The 20084-nt window shown below is 38.6% G+C and overlaps 1 protein-coding gene across 2 annotated transcripts in view; it reads right to left on the bottom strand.

Annotated features, from left to right (window-relative positions):
• Positions 1-644: 644 nt before the first annotated feature.
• ZCWPW2 (zinc finger CW-type and PWWP domain containing 2) overlaps positions 645-20084 on the bottom strand; it is a 96269-nt gene continuing 76829 nt past the window's right edge. The window contains exons 5-8 of one of the 2 annotated variants that reach the window (XM_003415720.3): positions 16967-17025; positions 15696-15763; positions 5208-5332; positions 645-942 (exon numbers count right to left, since the gene is read on the bottom strand). In XM_003415720.3, the coding sequence (XP_003415768.2) occupies positions 781-942; positions 5208-5332; positions 15696-15763; positions 16967-17025 (414 nt within the window). In that variant the 3' untranslated portion in view covers positions 645-780. The remainder of the gene's footprint in view (positions 943-5207; positions 5333-15695; positions 15764-16966; positions 17026-20084) is intronic. The other variant, XM_023554886.2, reaches the window with a different exon arrangement.

The following is a 20084-nucleotide window of genomic DNA, read 5'->3' as shown; positions in this document are numbered from 1 at the left end:
ATGTTCGTGGCAGCCCCCAAGGAATGGGACCTCGGGGAGGGGTTAAGGGAGTGATTTTGCCTGATGTACTTTTCACTTCACTACTTTGTTTGGAATTTTTGTAGTACGTATACCTCTCGCTCTATTTTTAAGTTACATCTTCCCATCTTTATCCCCAGAGATACTGGTTCACTGGGGAAGGGTCTAGGATTCTGGTCTCCAAGGTCTCCTGCAGACACTGTTTATCAGTCAGTTTGGGGAACTGCGGTTGAAATGATTGTTTTTGTTGTGATGAGGCAATTTACATTTTTGTTTTTTAAGAAAAGCTCCAACTCTCCCATACAACCATGTTTCTACTATTTCCTTTTATTTTGTACTTGTTCAATTCCACTACGAGTACACATTTTTTTTCTAAGTATATTAGACCTGAATTGTCTCTAAGAATTATAACTGTTTCAGCAGCCATTATAGCAGTTAACAAGACCGGAATAAAAGTCCTAAGTAACCACTGTAAAGTGTGTGTTTGTACAGCAAGTTTCACAAAGCTTTTTTAAAGTTAAGGCAAGCAAGGAAAATAAACTACAAATATCAGGGTTTTGTAAATTGAAATTTTTCACACTAACTTAAACGCCGTTTGATTGGCTGTCAAAACTGTGAACCTTCTCAAAATATAGAGTCATTACAAATACCCACTTTGGTATAGTGTACACTGTTTTGCTAAACATTTTCAAGCTTTTGACTTCAGGAAAATACAGAGATGCAAATGTTTTTCTAATTAACTTTGAAAATCTGTACCACGCCCTAAAATTCAGACATCAAGGCATCTATTTCTTTAAACTTGTTGGTTATATTCTCAATACATTCTCCAGCTTTTAATTTTAGTCCGTCAATTAAAAGATAGTCCTCTTCAGAGTCGTTCTCAGATGGGCTGCCTGCAGGAGCTTCAGGGCTGCACTTAGTCAGCTGTAAAAATAACCGTGCAATTCATCAGAACTATATCCAGTTTACTTCAAAAGCCAGGTCTCATTGTCTGGACAAACCATAGAGCAGTCAGTAAGTTCTCCAGCCACAGCAGTTACACAGAAGTCTTTGCTCTATTGGCGGTCAGACAATGATTCCCGTATGTAATAAAAAATGCAATATAATGCATAGAAAATGTGTTTGTATAAGAATAACATTATTTAGATCTCTCTCTACTCCCCAGCATTACAGGTTTTATTTTTAATGGTATGCTTTGAAAAAAAAATGATCATTTAAATTCCATGTCAGTTTTCTATATTGGTTTCTGTTTTAAACTATTATCACGGGGACTAGAACGTGGAAACCGTTTTAGTCACATTTTCTGTGGTCAACTTCTCATAAGCATCTGCGTTCCTTATGAACAGCGACAGCTGGCTCTGACTTAAGGGGAAGGACATCGGTAAAACGCCACACCCACACCCACACTCACACACACCCACGAGATTTATAATTTCAAGGTTCCTTAAAGGCAGGGTTAACTTCCCATGCAATTCAAGAAAAAAAGATACACGTGCAGATTATATATGTACATTTATATAGCGAAGATCTGCCTTTTCATATAAATACTATCCAGTAAATGCTATCTTATTTGTATATGGATCACCCAGTTTGTGAATTATTCAGGTGGATTTATACAAATCTGAAATTAACTTCCTCCCATCGCTTGCAAAGTCAGGGCATGTCAGCCAGCGTTAATATTAGTTAATATTAGCTAAAAAAAAAAAGAAGAACATAATTAGGAAGGCGACTCTACTGAGGAAAATAACCTCACAAAGCATTTCAGTGGCAGACAGAAATGAGTCTGATTAGCCATGTCTGTGTGCTTCTCTCCATGGTGCTGCTCTCAGCCATCGGTGTACGGGCCTGAGCGTAACCATATTGAAACCTCACAGGTGAAATGAACGATGAAAACATCACATTTACAGCTCTGAAAATCGCTCAAACAACAACTGCTCAAACAATAAGTATGCCCAGGGCTTTAAAATTACCAGGTGGCTCTTTTTGGCTTATAGGAGACCACTTTTTCCTAAAAACAAAGCACAGCTCCAGTTTTAAGCAGTGTTGCCTTTGGAAGTCATATTAATTCTTTTGACTCACTCAAAAAAAAAAAAAAAAAGGAAGAAAGAAAAGAAATCCCTGAAGTGATCATTTCTTTACTTTCAAACCGGCAATAGCTCCAACTCTGATGTATTTGTTTCATTGCTATTCTCCCCATTGACAAGTGAACAAGGCCCCAACTATCCCAACCCTGGCTTGAACCCAAGGCTTCTAAAGCGCACCGTGGAGAGTGGTTCAGTCAGCAGGGGGCGCTCACTTGCCTGCCAGCAAGTTAAAATGGGTAATTTTTATAGTTCTTCAATGCCTTTTGAAAGCATAAAATAATGCCAGAATCTAAAACCAAAAGAACGCTCCTGCTACTAAAACTATGTGTTTTACCTTAAGAAGTAAAACTCAGAAGTGAAGAATTTTCTGTTCTATCATGTTACTAGTTATAATGGCAAAATAGAAGCCAATTCTGTGGTTGTAAAAAACTCCAGGACATCACTATAAAAACCACCCAGGCTGTATTTTTGAAAAGACAAACTGCGAAGACTGAAAAAACATTTCACAAAGCCATATGGTGTTCAAACAAAACACACATTTGCTAGAAAGAATAATTTCAGTATTAATTATATATATATGAGATATGTGTCAGAGCCCTGGTGGTGCAGTGGTTAAGAGTTCAGCTGCTCCAAAAAGGTCAGCAGCTCGAATCCACCAGCCGCTCCTTGGAAGCCCTATGAGGCAGCTCTTCTCTGTCCTGTAGTGTTGCTATGACTTGGTATCAACTCAATGCCACCGGGTTTGGTTTTTAAGATATATGTCACTAATCTATGGATCTTGTTCTACAAGAGGTGAGACCCACAGACAGAAAACAAGTCTTTGGAAAAAGGTACTCTAATGGAAAAAAATGGCCTTTAAAACCTATGCCAATACAGGCGAAAGTTGATGTTGCTGGTGTTGATTATGAAAGCTACCATGTCTTTCAACTCAATAGGAGTTTTTAACATTAATTTTATTTTTATACATGTTTCTCAGCCATAAATTCTGTATGTTTTCTTAATTTCTAACTCAGTAAAGGAGGCGTTTATGATTCATCTTTATTCTTGTTGAAGTTCTGAATGAAATCATGCAATCCTGCAGCTGTCAGAGTGTGTCAACTACCTTGTCCATTTACGAAGCCATCATTTCTGCATCTGAGAAGAGAGGGGTTTGAGGAGGGGTGGCTGCCAAGGCGAGAATGTGGGAAAAGAGAGATGAAGTAAGAGAATCTCAGCACTTCCTCTCCATTGACTGCCATTGCCAGCTCCTGTCTATAATCACAGCTAACCTCAGGCATCAGTTACTACGCAAAGCACTTTTCCTATTTTGTCTTATTTAATCCTGAAAACAACCTGAGGCAGGTAAAAATCAACTGCACCACATTAGACAGGTCCTAAGTGTCAGCAACAGGACTGAGACCCAGGCATTACGATCCAGTCAGTGCTCCTGACCACTATGCTCTCCTGCCTCCAGGCACACTATATCTCTAAATGAATGAACGAAAGAATAAGTGAGTGAGTGAGTAAAAGGAAGAAAAAAGGGGAGGGAGGGAGGGAGCGAGCGAGGAAGGGAAGAACCTTAATGATACACCACAAGTCCTCGCTTGTGTCCTTTTCTTAATTATTTAGGGAGCAGCTGAACCGGCTGATGGTGGCTTCCTCCCTCTGACTTATTTTTAGCACACACACCAAACTGATGCTCTGTGTTAATGACCACCTCCCTGGCCAGTGCGCCACAAAGCCTCATTTTATTTGCAGAGACATGGAGCTGATGTGCTCATCAGTTCGCCAACCATTTATATAAGCATTTGCTGTGAGTTGGGATCGACTCAACGACAACCAGTAGTAGTAGTACAAGTATATCAGCATTGAATAAAGGGAGCACACATGGCCTTTCTGAGGCCAATTCAGTTGGCCAAAAAGCAAAAAAAAAAAAAGACAACTCTAGATATGAATGGTGAAATGATGAAACTTATCCCAACTAGAAATTCTACCTCCGGTATGTTACTAGCGAGCCTTGTCCCTACGGAGGTTACCTGGAGCACGCACCATGCCTCAGGCAGTGAGTGTCCACCTGTGCTGTCGTTGTTAGTCACAGTCCATGTGATTCTAACTCATGGGAACCCCCTGGATGCACAGGAGGGCTGTTCCACAGAGTTTTCAAGGCTGTGACCCTTCGAAGGCAGATCACCTGGCCTGTTGATAACCCCTTCGTGCCTGGCGGAACATAGAGTGACCCTGAACTTTTTCAGCCTCTGGGGTTTACTGGGTAGCTACTGTACCACTGACAGTGAGTGCTGCCACAAGGCAGGGACCTTTATGACTGTTTGAAACTGAAGAAATGGGCGTGTGCCCCAAATACCGTTTTACGGGTGTTATATGAGCTGTCTGAATTTTTGGTAGAAAAAACAGAAATTAAAAAAATTTTTATTTGTTACACGTATGTGTCAACAAACCCTGATGGGGACTCCAGGGTATCATTAGTGGTACTTCACAGGCACAACTGAACACATAGGGTAGGACTGAAGGAAGGGGCAAGACATAAAATTCCATACTACCTACCAAACACTCAGACACATTCAATGGTTTCAGCGTGCTTCCATTAATGAGAACACATGGTATCAACAGAAAATTCAAAGCAGAAAATAATTGGGTCACCAAAAGGTTAACCTGCCAACCTCTCTCGCAACAGTGGGCACTTGGCCATTTGTGCCACCCAGGAACTCTTGTAGGTGGTGCCAAACGCTCAACAGGGCATATTTTTCCGCTAGCTGCTGTTACCTGGACCCCTTTGACTGTGAAGATTTGCGACAGGGGAGAGGTTTGTCTGTAGTGGCACCCTCTCATTTCAGTCAGCCTCCTCCACCTTTCTTCATCCCAAACCCAAAGTTCTGAAATAAAAAGAGCTCTTCTGCTCAAAACGGATATTGTTTTCAAAGACTGGAAGATACATTCTGATTTCTCAACAGGCTACTAGTTTATTATTCACCTGATGGTAATCAAGGGCTCCAACTTCAGAAGTGTTTTCAGAAAATGTTTTCCGTGTAACTAAAAAGTACCACCAGGAAAAACTCTGCCATTTAGAGCTTCAAATTGCTCTTCAGGCCTGATCAGAAGTATCAATACCTTTTCTCCTGGATTTCTCTCCTCTCCGCATTCTTCTTCAGACTCATCAGGTGTTGCCGTGGGCTCCAGTGCCTGCTGTAGCATTTGCTCCAGCTCTTTTAGTAAAATTTCTGTCTCGGAGACAACTAAAGACACCTCATTAATACAGTCCAAAGTGCCACATCTGAATTAATTCCACCTAATTCATAATTTTAACCACCCAGAAAGAGGAACTCTTCTAAACATTACAATAGAAAAATAAATCTTCTATGCTAATTTCACATATAGTCTCTGATGCAAAATTAGTATGAATTTCCAGGTGAAACTCTTACAACTCTTTCTTGAAAAATGTAGGTGACATACTTGCTATGTGTAGGCCATAAGGCCTCTCTGAAAACACCAAAAACTACTCAAAATATTTTTTTTTTTTTAAATTAGGGGCCAAGGGCACTATTATGAATTTAATTGAGTCCCCCCAAAAGATATGTTGAAGTCTTAACCCCTGGTACCTGTTTGGAAATGGAGGCTTTGAAGATGTTATCAGTTAAGATAAAATGAAGTCATACTGCAGTAGGGTGGGCCCTAATCCAATCTGAGTGATGTCTTTATAAAAAAGAACGGGAAGACAACAGACTCTGTGACAACAGAGTTAGGCTGTAGATTCAAGCCAAGGAAAGCCGAGGCTACTAGAAGTAGGAGAGATAAGAAAGGATCTCCCCCAGAGCCTTCAGAGAGAGCATGGCGCTGCCAACACTTAGCCAGAGTGCTCCTTAGAAGCAAGGATGGCAAGACTTCGTCTCACATACTTTGGACATCGTATCAGGAGGGACCACTCTCTGGAAAAGGACCTCCTGCTTGGTAAAGCAGAGGGTCAGCAAGAAACAGGAAGACCCTGAATGAGATGGACTGACACAGTGGCTACAATAATGCGGTCAAGCAGAGCAACAATTGTGAGGATGGTACAGGACCAGGCAGTGTTTTATTCTTTTGTACACAGGGTTGCTACAAGTTGGAACTGACTTGATGGCACCTAGCATCAACAGCCTCCAGAAGTGTGAAACAAAAAATTTCTGTTCCTATAAGCCACCCAATTTGTGGTATTTTGTTATGGCAGCTCTAGGAAGCTAATATAGGTACCAAACTATTATTTATAGACCAGGAGTTTGCAAACCTTTTCTGTAAATGACAAAAAAAAAAAAAAAAAAATCTGTTGCCATCGAGTTGATTCCAACTCACAGCAACCCTACAGGACAGAGTAGAACTGCCCTACAGGGTTTTCAAGGAGTGGCTGGTGGATTCGAACTGCCAACCTTTTGGTTAGCAGTTGAGCTCTTAACCACTGTGCCCAGGAAGTAATATTTCAGGTTCAGTGGGCCAGACTGTCTCTGTCACAGCTACTCAACTCTGCTGTTATACAGCACAAACTACAGACATATGCATAAAGAAATGAGCATGGCTACGTTCCAATAAAACTTTATTTACAAAAAAGGTGGTTGCTGGTGGCCTGTGGGCTACAGTTTGCCAATTCCTATCACAGGCTGTTACAATTATGGGGTAAAAGAGAAAGCCATGTAGTTAAGTTGGTAGGCTGAACACGGTCATGTTCATTCTTAATCCAAATGTGAATGTACCTTAAATGAAAATCTGGTATTTAAAAAAAAAATACCAGGGTTATAGAAGCTTTTTTGTGTTTCTGTGACATAAATATACAGTCATGTGCTGCATAATATCCATTCGAGCAACTTCCGGCTGCATATACATCCGTGGTCCCATAAGGTTATAATAGAGTTCAGAAGTCCCAATCGGAGAACTGGACATAGCAGATTTAAGCACGTCGCAATCAACAATCATGACGATCCTCAAAAACAAAGAAAAAATTCTCCAAGCTGTTAAAGGATCGGCTCCACTGAAAGCTCCACACACAGAAAATGCAAGAAGGACCTCTACTAGACATGGAGAAATTTCTAATGATGTGGACAGAGGACCAAATGCAAAAGTAAATCCCTCTCAGCATGTTGAGGATCACAGCTAAGGCCCAAAGCCTGTTCGAGATGCTTGAAGAAAAGGCAGGACCAGACTAGATGCCTAGTTTAGTGCTAGCTCTGGGAGGTTCAAGAGCTTCAAACAACGTTTTTCTCTGCACAGTGTGAACGTGAGCGGTGAGTCTGTGAGGGCTGATGTGCAGGTGGCAGCAGAACTGGTTGAAACCTCAGACAGACTAATTGTGGAGGGGGTTACTTGCCCCAGCAAGTTTTTAGCATGGATGAAGCCTCCTTGTTCTGGAAGCAAATGCCTTCATCCATACTATGCTGTTCGATCAACATCCAAATCACATAACGTCCTATTTCACAAAACGTATTGTGGACGTTAAACGATGCATGATTGTACAAATAGGCAAAATGTCTAGTAATTCATCGAACTCCTGAGATCAAATGATATTCTCCACTAACAAATAAACAAAAGCCTGCTTTAATTCAGTAGATGCAACTACTGGTTAACAATATGGATCAAAATTCCTGATTTAAATAGAAAAAAATACTCTATTGATACAGGGTCTTGTTGAAGTGAAGATCAAGGAAAAGAGGCCACGTGTGGTCTTCTGCCCTACACCTGAGAGACAGATGGAGCACCTGAGAAACGCTTCCAAAGACAACACGATTTGGAGGGAAAGGCCACGTGGACGCACCTCTTCCCCTTCCATTCTGGTTACAAAAATCTGACATACCACCCCCTATGATCTGCTGTTCATTGGCAGGTCACCAAAAGTCACACTACGTAGAGCAGCTCAAAGTCCATGGAACGTGAAAATAGACTCAAGCATCATAAACGCTTTACAGCTTAAGTATCATCAGTGAATACAGCAGCATGTTTCCAGCAATGATACTAATTTTTCATGTAATTGTTGAACGTATTTAAAGTTTTCTGATAAATTATTTTTAAGAGGAATATATATGATATACACACATCCATCCATGTCTGTGTGCATGACACCTACTCACACACATCCTTGTGAATTAACTATGTTGAAGGAAAAAAAAAATTATTAATGGGAAAAAATTTATATACAGTTTCCTTTCCTCTAGTCCAAGTGTTCATATTTTATTATCTTCTTTGTTGATTATTTTTATCATATGTATTATTCATCAGAAGAAAAAATTTAAATTCTGTCAAAAATACTATGTACTAAATAATAGTGTTAAATAAAGGCTTGGGAGGTTATGAAATAGGAAGGTTTCCCTTTCTTGGTTATCATTATAGTACTGGAAAAACAATTTTTAGTTTACATTTTTCACATTACAGTTTATGTCTACAAAAATAATTTTTCTGTCACTTTATGGCTTTCCCCAAGCATTTTCATATATTCAATCAACAAATATTTATTTTGTGTCTATTAAAGGCAAGGGACTCAAGAGAATAAGCATAGATTAACAAACCTTCCTGATGATAGTTTCTTCACAGTCAATCTTAGGTTCTCTTGAGAGAAAACTCCTTTCAAATAAGAAATACCAGTTTGAAAGAAGCTTTCTGAGAAGCCTTTACATACCTTAGAACCATTTGCTATGGTTGAAGAATGAAACAAACTAAAACTATAATTAACACGTTTTTGCTGTTGTTGTTAGGTGCCATCAAGCCCATTCTGACTTATAGTGACCCCATGCACCACAGAGCAAAACACTGCCTGGTTCTGCTCCATTCTTACTTTATTGCTATGTTTGAACGGATTGTTGCAGCCACTGTGTCAATCCATCTCACTGAGGGTCTTCCTCTCTTTCGCTGACCCTCCACCTTACCAAGCATGATGTTCTGCTCCAGGTACTGGTCCCTTCTGATAACATGTCCAAAGTATGTGAGACCGAGTCTCTCCATTTTCACTTTTAAGGAGCATTCTGACTGTACTTCTTCCAAGACAGATTTGTTCTTCTTGCTGTCTATGGTATATTCAGTATTCTTCACCAATACCATAATTCAAAGGCATCAACTCTTCTTTGGTCTTCCTATTCAGTGTCCAGCTTTCTCATGCATATGAGGGTACTGAAACTACCATGGCTTGGGTCAGGCGCACCTTAGTCTTCAAGGTGACATCTTTGCTTTTCAACACTTTCAAGAGGCCTTTTGCAGCAGATTTGCCAATGCAATACATTGTTTGATTTCTTGACTGCTGCTTCCATGGGGGTTGATTATGGACCCAGGTAAAATGAAACCCTTGACAATGTCAATATTTCCTCCATTTATCATGATGTTGTTTATTTGTGCAGTTGTGAGGGTTTTTGTTTTCTTTCTGTTGAGGTGTAATCCATACTGAAGGCTATAGTTTTTGATCTTCATCAGTAAGTGCTTCAAGTCCTCTTTGCTTTCCGCAAGGTTGTACCATCTGCATATTGCAAGTTGTTAATGAGTCTTCCTCCAATCCTGATGCCATGTTCTTCTTCATATAGTACAGTTTCTTGGATTATTTGCTCAGCATACAGATTGAATAGGTATGGTAGAAGGATATAAGGATACAACATTGATACACAGCTTTCCTGATTTTTAACCACACAGTATCCTCTTGTTCTGTTTGTCTACGTACAGGTTCTGCATGAGCATAATTGTTTTGGAATTCCCATTCTGCCCAAAGTTATCAATAATTTGTTACAGTCCACATAGTCAAATGCCTTTGCATAGTCAATAAAACACAGGTAAACATCTTTCTACCCCCACGTGTCTGTCAGTTTGCCATACTGTGGGGGCTTGCATGTTGCTGTGATGCTGGAAGCTATGCCACTGGTATTCAGATACCAGCAGGGTCACCCATGGAGGACAGGTTTCAGCTGAGCTTCCAGATTAAGACAGACTAGGAACAAAGACCTGGCAATCTACTTCTGAAAAGCATTAGCCAGTGAAAACCATATGAATAGCACTGGAACATTGTCTGATATAGTGCTGGAAGATGAGTCCCCCAGGTTGGAAGGCACTCAAAAGATGACTGGGGAAGAGCTGCCTTCTCAAAGCAGAGTCGACCTTAATGATGTGGATGGAGTCAAGCTTTCGGGATTTTCATTTGCTGATGGGGCATGACTCATAATGAGAAGGAACAGCTGCAAACATTCATTGATAATCGGAACCTAGAATGTATGAAGTATAAATCTAGGAAAATTGGAAATCATCAAAAATGAAATGGAATGCATAGACATCAATATCCTAGGCATTAGTGAGCTGAAATGGACTGGTATTGGCCATTTTGAATCAGACAATCACATAGTCTACTATGCTGGGAATGACAGCTTGAAGAGGAATTGTGTTGCATTCGTCGTCAAAAAGAACATTTCAAGGTCTATGCTGAAGTACAATGCTGTCAGTGATAGGATAATATCCACACACCTACAAGGAAGACCAGTTAATACGACTATTATTCAAATTTATGCACTAACCACCAGGGCCAAAGATGAAGAAATAGAAGATTTTTATCAGCTGCTGCAGTCTGAAATTGATCGAACATGCAGTCAAGATGCATTGACAATTACCGGCGATTGGAATGTGAAAGTCGGAAACAAAGAAGAAGGATCAGTAGTTGGAAAATATGGCCTTGGTGATGGAAACAATGCCGGAGATCGAATGATAGAATTTTGCAAGACCAATGACTTCTTCATTGAATATACCTCCTTTCACCTACATAAATTGTGACTATACACATGGACTTCGACAGATGGAACTAACAGAAATCAAATTGACTACAACTGTGGAAAGAGATGACGGAAAAGCTCAATATTGCTCAATATCATCAGTCAGAACAAGGCCAGGAACTGACTGTGGAACAGACCATCAATTGCTCATATGCAAGTTCAAGCTGAAGTGAAGAAAATCAGAGCAAGTCCACGAGAACCAAAATATGACCTTGAGTATATCCCACCTGAATTCAGAGACCATCTGAAGAACAGATTTGACGCATTGAACACCAGTGCCTGAAGACCAGACGAGTTGTGGAATGACATCAAGGATATCATACATGAAGAAAGCAAGAGGTCATTAAAAAGACAGGAAAGAAGGAAAAGACCAAGAGGGATGTCAGTGGAGACTCTGAAACTTGCTCTCGAACATCGAGCAGCTAAAGCAAAAGGAAGAATTGATGAAGTAAAAGAACTGAACAGAAGATTTCAAAAGGTGGCCAAAGAAGACAAAGTAAGGTATTATAACGACACGTGCAACGAGCTGGAGACAGAAAACCAAAAGGGAAGAACACGCTAGGCGTTTCTCAAGCTGAAAGAACTGAAGTTGCAATAGTGAAGGATTCTACGGAGAAAATATTAAATGACACGGGAAGCATCAAAAGAAGATGGAAAGAATACACAGAGCCATTATACCAAAAAGTCAATGTTCAACCATTTCAAGTGGTGGCATACAATCAGGAACCGATGGTACTGAAGGAAGGAGTCCAAGCTGCTCTGAAGGCATTGGCGAAAAACAAGGCTCCAGGAATTGATGGAATATCAGTTGAGATGTTTCAACAAACAGATGCAGTGCTGGAGGTGCTCACTCATCTATGCCAAGAAATATGGAAGACAGCTTCCTGGCCAACTGACTGGAAGAGATCCATATTTATGACTATTCCCAAGAAAGGTAATCCAAATGAATGTGGAAATTATAGAACAATATCATTAATATCACACACAAGGAAAATTTTGCTGAAGATCATTCAAAAGCAGCTGCAGCAGTGTATTGACAGGGAACTGCCAGAAATTCAGGCTGGTTTCAGAAGAGGATGTGGAACCAGGAATATCATTGCTGATGTCCAATGGATCCTGGCTGAAAGCAGAGAATACCAGAAGGATGTTTACCTGTGTTTTATTGACTATGCAAAGGCATTCGACTATGTGGATCATAACAAATTATGGGTAACATTGCGAAGAATGGGAATTCCAGAACACTTAATTGTGCTCACGAGGAACCTTTACACAGATCAGGAGGCAGTTGTTCAGACAGAACAAGGGTATACTGATTGGTTTAAGGTCAGGAAACGTGTGTGTCAGGGTTGTATTCTTTCACCATACCTACTCAATCTGTATGCTGAGCAAATAATATCAGAACCTGGACTATATGAAGAAGAAGGGGGCATCAGGATTTTTTCTGAAGCAACTTTGTTAATGAAATTAACCCTGTTCTTTAAAACAGATTTCTTATCGAGTAACCTGGTACTTAATAGAACTACTGCGGCTGTCTCCACACTGACTCCCCAGTCCCACTCATTCTGTGTTTTCCTACTTCATACTGTGAGTCTATGGAAATTGACACTGACATTTAACGCACTGTTCGAAGATGGATTTTGAGCTATGCTGGAAAAGAAAAATAGTGCACACATATCTTTATATTTCTAAGGCTATGCTAATTACAACCAATTTATAATAATGAATGTCATTGCTGAATGGCATTGTAGACTTCCCGATTTCAAGTGATCTGGAGAAATACGTATAGTGCCTTTTGATCAAAGGGTAGACAAACTAATGAATGACTTCATAAATCAACCAGGGTTCATAACACCAACTTGACTAATGTCAAATTCTGCTTCCAAGGAATGAGAAGTTTGCTTTTCTAAGTAAGTATTCCTATATGGTAAATTGATAGAGTTCAAAAATAATCCCCAAGAAATAGAAGTTACTGTAATCTACAAACTAGGTTATCAAAATTGCTCAATGATATATTCCAAAGATAGAGAATGAATGCCTTTGCTGACTGCTTGGCCAATCATCAATCAATATTGATTATCTTGTAGTTTCACTGACTTTTTTAAATTTATTGTTGAGAGGAAAGTGGTAGCAATACAGTTGCTCCATCACTCAGAGAAAGTAAAAAAATTAATAAAATAAGAAGAAAAGAATAAAAAATACCACTGATACTGAAGTCCATATCTAACCTTTAAAAACAGAAGTGTGTAAAATAAATCAGTGCTATTTTTTTATTTCTGATAAGAAATAATTCACTGTTAGTCTCAATATGTCAGTCACTATTTCACTATTTAAAAGTTGTCAAATGTATATTTTTGGAGTTTTCCTTAACCTTTATGTTATAGATTGAACTGTGTCCCCCAAAACTGTGTGTCAACTTGGCTAGGCCATGATTCCCAGTACTGTGTGACTGTCCACCATTTTGTCATCCGATGTGATTTTTCTGTTTTGTAAAGCCTACCTCTATGATGTTAATTAGGTTGGATTACCAGCAGTTAAGTTAATGAGGCAGGGCTCAATCTACAAGATTAGGTTGTATCTTAAATCAATTTCTTTTGAGATATAAAGGAGAGAAGCTAGCAGAGAGACATGGGGACCTCACACCACCAAGAAACATGAGGCAGAAGAACAGTGTGTCCTTTGGACCCACAGTCTCTACGCTGAGAGGCTCTCAGACCAGGGGAAGACTGATGACAAGGACTTTCCCCCAGAACTTGGAAGTTCAAGTCCACCCAGAGGTATCTCAGAAGAAAGGCCTCGTGATCTACTTCCAAAACATAGCCATTGAAAACATTATGGACCCTGATAAAAACTTTCAACAAAACAGGCACAGAAGGGACATTCCTCGACATAATAAATGACATCTACACAAAACCACCTATCGGAAACCCTGGTGGCACAGTGGTTAAGAGCTACGGCTGCTAAATAAAAGGTCAGCAGTTTGAATTCACCAGTCGCTCCTTGGAAACCCTGTGGGGCAGTTCTGCTATGTCCTCTAGGGTCCCTATGAGTCAGAATCAACTCCACAGCAATGGGTTGGGTTGGGACATAAAGTTTAAACTATTTAGTGATTTCTCAACTTTTTCTACTGATTTCCAGAAATGGGACCTGTTTCTTTCTACAGATAAGGAGAATGATACTTGGAGATGTTAAGTAACTGCACTAAATTAGTTTTCCTCCTGATCTCTAAGTAATGCAGAGAAAAAGAGAAGCAATGATACACAAAGCCTCTAAAGGAACTTGAGACTGGGGTAGGAGATTAACGGGGGACTTCATAGCACCTGGGAGTGTAAGGAAAGAGGGTCCAGGAAGTGGGGCTGAGATTCAGGAAGATGGTATAACTTAACTCCATCATTTGATACAGGATTAATCCTACCTTAAGCTAAGAACGATAGTTATTAGAAGCTTGGATGGAAGGAGCCAAAGAGATGTGAATAAACCCAAACCTGCTGTGGTCAAGTTGATGCTGACTCATAGTGATCATACGGAACAGAGTAGAAATGCCCCATAGGGTTTCCAAGGCTGTAAATCCTTATAGAACCAAACTGCCACATCTTTCTCCCAGGGAGAGGCTGGTGGGTTCGAACCATGGCCCTTTCAGTTAGCAGCCGAGCACTTAGCCGCTGTGCCACCAGAGCTCCAGAAATATGGGAAGGGATGAAAACCTGAGGAGGATTAAAGTTAGTGAAAAGAAACATTCTTTCAGGATAGGAGTTAGCTCTTGCAAAGTACATGGCAGATTAGTTGTAGCAGAATCAGTTTGAAAACAGAAACAACAGAACTGTGTAGTGGTTTTGAAGAGGAAAAAAATGGGTTAAAAAAAGTGGCTAGTCCGTGAAGAAAATAATAAGTCTCACAACTTAAAAAAAAAACAAAACTAGAGTTTGGTAGGGGGTGAGTTAAATGGTTTAAATGGGGTGCATTTATATGTACATATATAGATGTGGTATTATGTATAGCCTGAAAGTAAGCACTAGGTCATAGGTCCAAATTCTCAAAAGAGTCATGGCAGGTCTCAAGAACTAAGCACCAAATCTCAAGACGACTAGACAAGGAGCTTAAAGGTACTACTACAGGGTACTTTATCTGTCCTTCCTCTGCCTGCTTTCCTTCCTTTTAATGAGACTATAAATGAGTGACTTATTTAGTCAATTGCAACGCAGTGCCTTAGGATCTGGAGGTGGCTGCAATGGAAAGGGAACGTGGCATGAGTAACTCCTTGGGGTTTAACAGGCTTTAAAACCTCTTTGCAAGGCTGCCAATGTTCCACCCTGTAAATAAGCATTTGCTTGCCTTTCAAGACTACTGAAAATGTAGGAAGAGTAAATAGGCTTTGAGAATTAAAACTGTCTCTTTGCATTCCACATTCACCCTACTGTGTTCTAATACCAAAGGTAATTAATTCAGCTGGAAGCCTCAGGCTCCTGTTTTCCTCCTTCTCTCACTTTGGCACCCCTAGGGCCTCAATGAATTTGGAATGGAGAGGTCTGGATTGAAATGTACTGTTGCTGGGATTTTTTTCCCACAACTGATGGCATCAACCTTATTAGTGCTTCATTAAAATAAAAGAATTAACTTATGACAAAGCCAGAGAAAATACAATTTGTGGGAATAAAAACCTAAAAACAATGGAAAACCCCTAGTATGTAAATCAATACCAAGAATGTCCCATGAATATTTTTCATATATTGTTACAGCCAAGCTATAGCCAAGAACAGATTTTTTTTTTTTCCCTTCAAATGACTACGACTACTTTTTGTGAAAGTAAATGTAGGTAAAAGAACTAAAAGTAGAACAGGCTGTCACATACCCATGTTTTCCTTTGATAAGGCATCATCTGAACAAACATTTTCAAAAGAGCATTTTAAAATAGCTTTCCTAGAAAAAGAATTTGAACGATTTAGCTTCAAAAGATCATTTGGGTATATTTAAATAACCAGTCATGTATATTCATTGGTAATTGTAGATCATGAATATATATGTCTTTCTCTTGAGGTACTTTTTTTTTTTTTTTTTTTGGTTGTTTTATACAGCAAGTAAAGCAGCATGATTCAGTGCAAAAAAAATCAAAGAGGACTCATACTGATTTGAGAACACACTGTGTAAAGCACACACAGTGTACTAAGCACTGTACTAGAGGCTACTTCATGCAATCCTTTCCCCGACCCTGGGAAACACCTACTAAGTAATTTTTACTCTCATTCTATGAAGAAACCAAGGTTCAAAGAAACTGAGAAATTTGCCAATACAGAAAAATGGCTGAGCATGACAGAACTAAGATTTTCTGATTTAGCCAGAAGATGGTTGTTCAAACTCATTTGCTGTAACCATAAAATCTTGCAAAAGTTACTTCTCTAAGTCACGAATTCTTTATCTGCTAAATGGAGATAATTATGATATGCCCTCAACCTTTTTCTCAACCTACTTGCTGGGGTCCCTGTGAAGTGTAAATGAGATAAAGCAGTAAAAATTCTTTTAAAAAATCTACACACCTTCTAAAAATGACAAAGAAGAAGGAATATCTATTAGTGCCAGAGACCTTGTTTTTGAGTAGGATTCCTTTTCAACACAGTCCTGATTACCATTCATTAAGAAAATAAGTAAGTAAATAAACTCTATGGCTGGTTCAATGATAAACCAAGACTTCTCATTAGTGGCTTATTAGTTCATCATGAAGGCCTGATTCTGGTTTGCATTACCTATCTTAAATAAAAAATCTGCTTCTCATCTGGTTGCTCACGTAATATTAATCATTGAAAGTTCTGGTTCAATATATTTCTATAAATATAAAACTTTCTTCATACTTCTAAAGCTACTACTTATCATTTTAATTCTTTTAGAAAATTTTAAACACAATGTTTTCCTAGAGAAACAGAAACAAGAATCAGGGAGAAAATGTCATGTAATAATTTAATTATATATATATTTGTGAGTATATATATACATACACATATATGTATATATGAGTCAGAATTGACTCGACAGCAACGGGTTTGGTTTTGGTTACATACATATATATATGTGGAGAGAAAGACAGATTTTAATTTTATCGTAATACTTTTTTAATTTTAAAGAGCATACCTTTTCCTTTTTCTAAATTTAGGCTTTTTCTTTTCTGTATTATTTTTGGAAACTCGTATCTATAAAACGACAAAAACAATGAATTAGGTCATATGGGGCTAGATCAGTTTAGTATAACTTTGCACAGAAGAAAACTCTGACTCATAGCCCTAAACACCATCAATAATTCCGGTCAGCCACCTCACAGTCACAAGACTGCAATTGGATTGATCTCAACTTCCAGGAAAATGGTAGAATGATCAGATGTGGATGCCTTCTCCCTATCTCCACCCCTTACCCACTTTCACAAACACATAAAAATACTAAATAAAACAAAATTTAAGTTTTCAGACATATCTGATCTTTAAGAAAAGAAAATAAAACATTCATATGCTGGAAGTATGTGGAAGGCATAGCTGTAGTTACAGGTGTGCACAGACATGGCAAAGGCCTACAAGGAATTTTAAAAAGATAGGGCCAAAAAAGCTTGAGGTTGTAGTTTTAATGTCTAAGCAAAGACAAGTGACATGTTTTGGGTCCATACTAGTTAGAGAGCTATATTGAAAATGTCCTCTAAAACATGGGGACTTAAAGGGCTTTCTGCATTAAAAGATAATTGGAAAAAACTCTACTCACCAGGACAGAAAAGAAACAAGGTAATATGTAATTTGTCCAGGCAATTGGACAAAAAAAAGAGCAGTAATTTTAAAAGAATGAAAGCTTCAGGCCTATACCATGAAAGTGAGAAATTAAAATTTATGCTTGTTTGCACAGCAGAATTCCCAAAGATCAAATAATTGGCAAAAAGGTTTATCCAGGATCTCTAAAATCATTAAGGTCAGAAGTAAAAACAAACGGCACAATTAATGTACAGACATACATAGGCTCTCTAACACCATTAATTCAGAAGTATTACAATGAAGGGCACATGAAATTTCCTGAAAAAGAAAAATTGTATAGTTTCATATATATATAATTCAGAAACAGGTAAAATTAATCTATTCATCATAAAATTAAAAATTTATTCATCTTCTGAAAATGACAAAGAAGAAGGAGGAAAATTTCTTTTAGTGCCAGTCTCTGTTAACCTGTTGCTTTCGACCCAAATCCAACTCATATCAACCCTGTAGGACAGAGTAGAACTGCCCATAGTATTTCCAAGAAGCAGCTAACAGACTCAAACTACCAAACTTTTTGGTTGGCAGCTGAGCTCTTAACCACTATACCACCAGGGCTCTGAGTTTCTTTTTGGACTGGCCACAGAAATTGGGATGTTTATCCTTGGGGCAGGGGAATATGACTAGGAGAGAACATTCCAGAAATTTTCTGTTTATTCAATTTACAAAGGAATGTTCATTTTGTGAAAATTCTTCCAGCTTTACACTTATGATTTGTGTTTGTTTTTTTTATATGCTTACGTGATATTAATAAAAACTGTTAAAAATAAATATGCTTTAAGTTATTAATAGAATAGCAAAAAATAAATAGAAACCAAAATGAACAAGGTCCAGTCTCTATGACAAAAAAAATATAGAAAGATTTGAGTGAGAACCAACCTTTCCCAGAAAAAGAAAGTAAAGTTAGTAAAATTAAAATTCAGTGAACGATTAAACAACACACTATTGAACAACAAATGAGTCAAGGATGAAATCAAAAGAGAAATTACAAATTTCTTAGAGTCAAACGAAAATGAAAGCATAACATACCAAAACTTAAAGGATTCAGCAATAGCAGTACTCAGAGGGAAACTTATAGCAATAAATGCCTACATGAAAAAAGGAACAAAATCTAAAATTAACAGCCTAACACTAAAACTCAAGGAACTAGAAAAAGAACAGCAAACTAAGCCTAAACTTTCCAGAAGAAAAGAAATAGCAAAGACCAGATCAGAAATAAATAAAACAGAAAAACAATACAGAGAATCAATAAAACCAGAAGTTGGTTCTTTGAAAATAATATTGACAAGCCTTTAGCTACACTGACACAGAAAAAAAGAGAAAAAATGCAAATAACCAAAATAAGAAATGTAAGCAGGGACATTATAACTGACCAGTAGAAATAAAGGAAATTATGACAGAATATTATGAAAAATTATAAAGGGATAAACTTGATAAAGTGGACAAATTCTTAAAAGCACAGAACCTACACAAACTGACTCAAGAGGAAACAGAAAATCTCAACAGACCCATAATAAGTGAAGAGATTGAATCAGTGACCAAAACCCTCCCCCCAAAAAAAGTCCTGGACCAGATGGTTTCCTTGATGAATTATACCGAACATTTACAGAACTGACATCAATCTTGTTTAAATTCTTCCAGAAGATAGAGAAGGAAGGAATACTCTCTAATTCATTCTATGCAGCAGACTTAACCCTGGTACCAAAACAAAACAAAGATACCACAAGAAAACTACCGGTCAATATCTCTTATGAATATAGATGCAAAAATCCTCAACTAAAATACTAGTGGACAGAGTCCAACGGCATATTAAAACAGTCATACACCATGAACAAGTGGGATTTATTCTAGGAATGAAACGGTGGTTCAACATTAGAAAATCAATGTAATACACCACATCAATAAACAAAAAACAAATCAATAGAACAAAGTAAAAGAACCACATGAGATCACCTCACACCATGGATCAGCAGTGCCCTCTTTATCACTGGAAGCAAAGTCAACAACATTTTTAAGACTAACCAGGCCTGAGATCCAATTTAGAAAACTCATCCTTACAGTTTTGTTTCTCTAGAACTATTCTCGGTACCAAATGTCTTAGGCTGGGCTCTAGAGAAGCAAAACCAGTAAAGCATATAAATACATAGAAAGAGAGATTTACATCAAGGAAATGGCTCATGTAGTTGTACAGGTTGGAATGTCCCAAGTCTGGGTCAGGATAGAGGCTTTTCCTGATTTACGTAGATGCAGGGGCTAGTGAACCCAAGATCAGCAGGTCAGAGAGCAAGGCTCTTGCTCAGAGGCTGTGAAGATTGACGAATCCCAAGATCCTCAGGCAAGACCATAGGTAAGCTACTAGCTCAAGTCCCAAGAACCAGAGGGTAGACAAACAGGAGCCAGATGCAGGATCCAGCACAAGCAAAAATCCCCCAAGCCTTGCCAGAAGGTCTGCTTATATTTGA

This window comes from Loxodonta africana, chromosome 27, assembly GCF_030014295.1.
Source record: "Loxodonta africana isolate mLoxAfr1 chromosome 27, mLoxAfr1.hap2, whole genome shotgun sequence".
NCBI lineage: Eukaryota > Metazoa > Chordata > Mammalia > Proboscidea > Elephantidae > Loxodonta > Loxodonta africana.
Note: the sequence above shows the minus strand (reverse complement) of the source record. Positions and strands in the feature narration are given on the sequence as shown.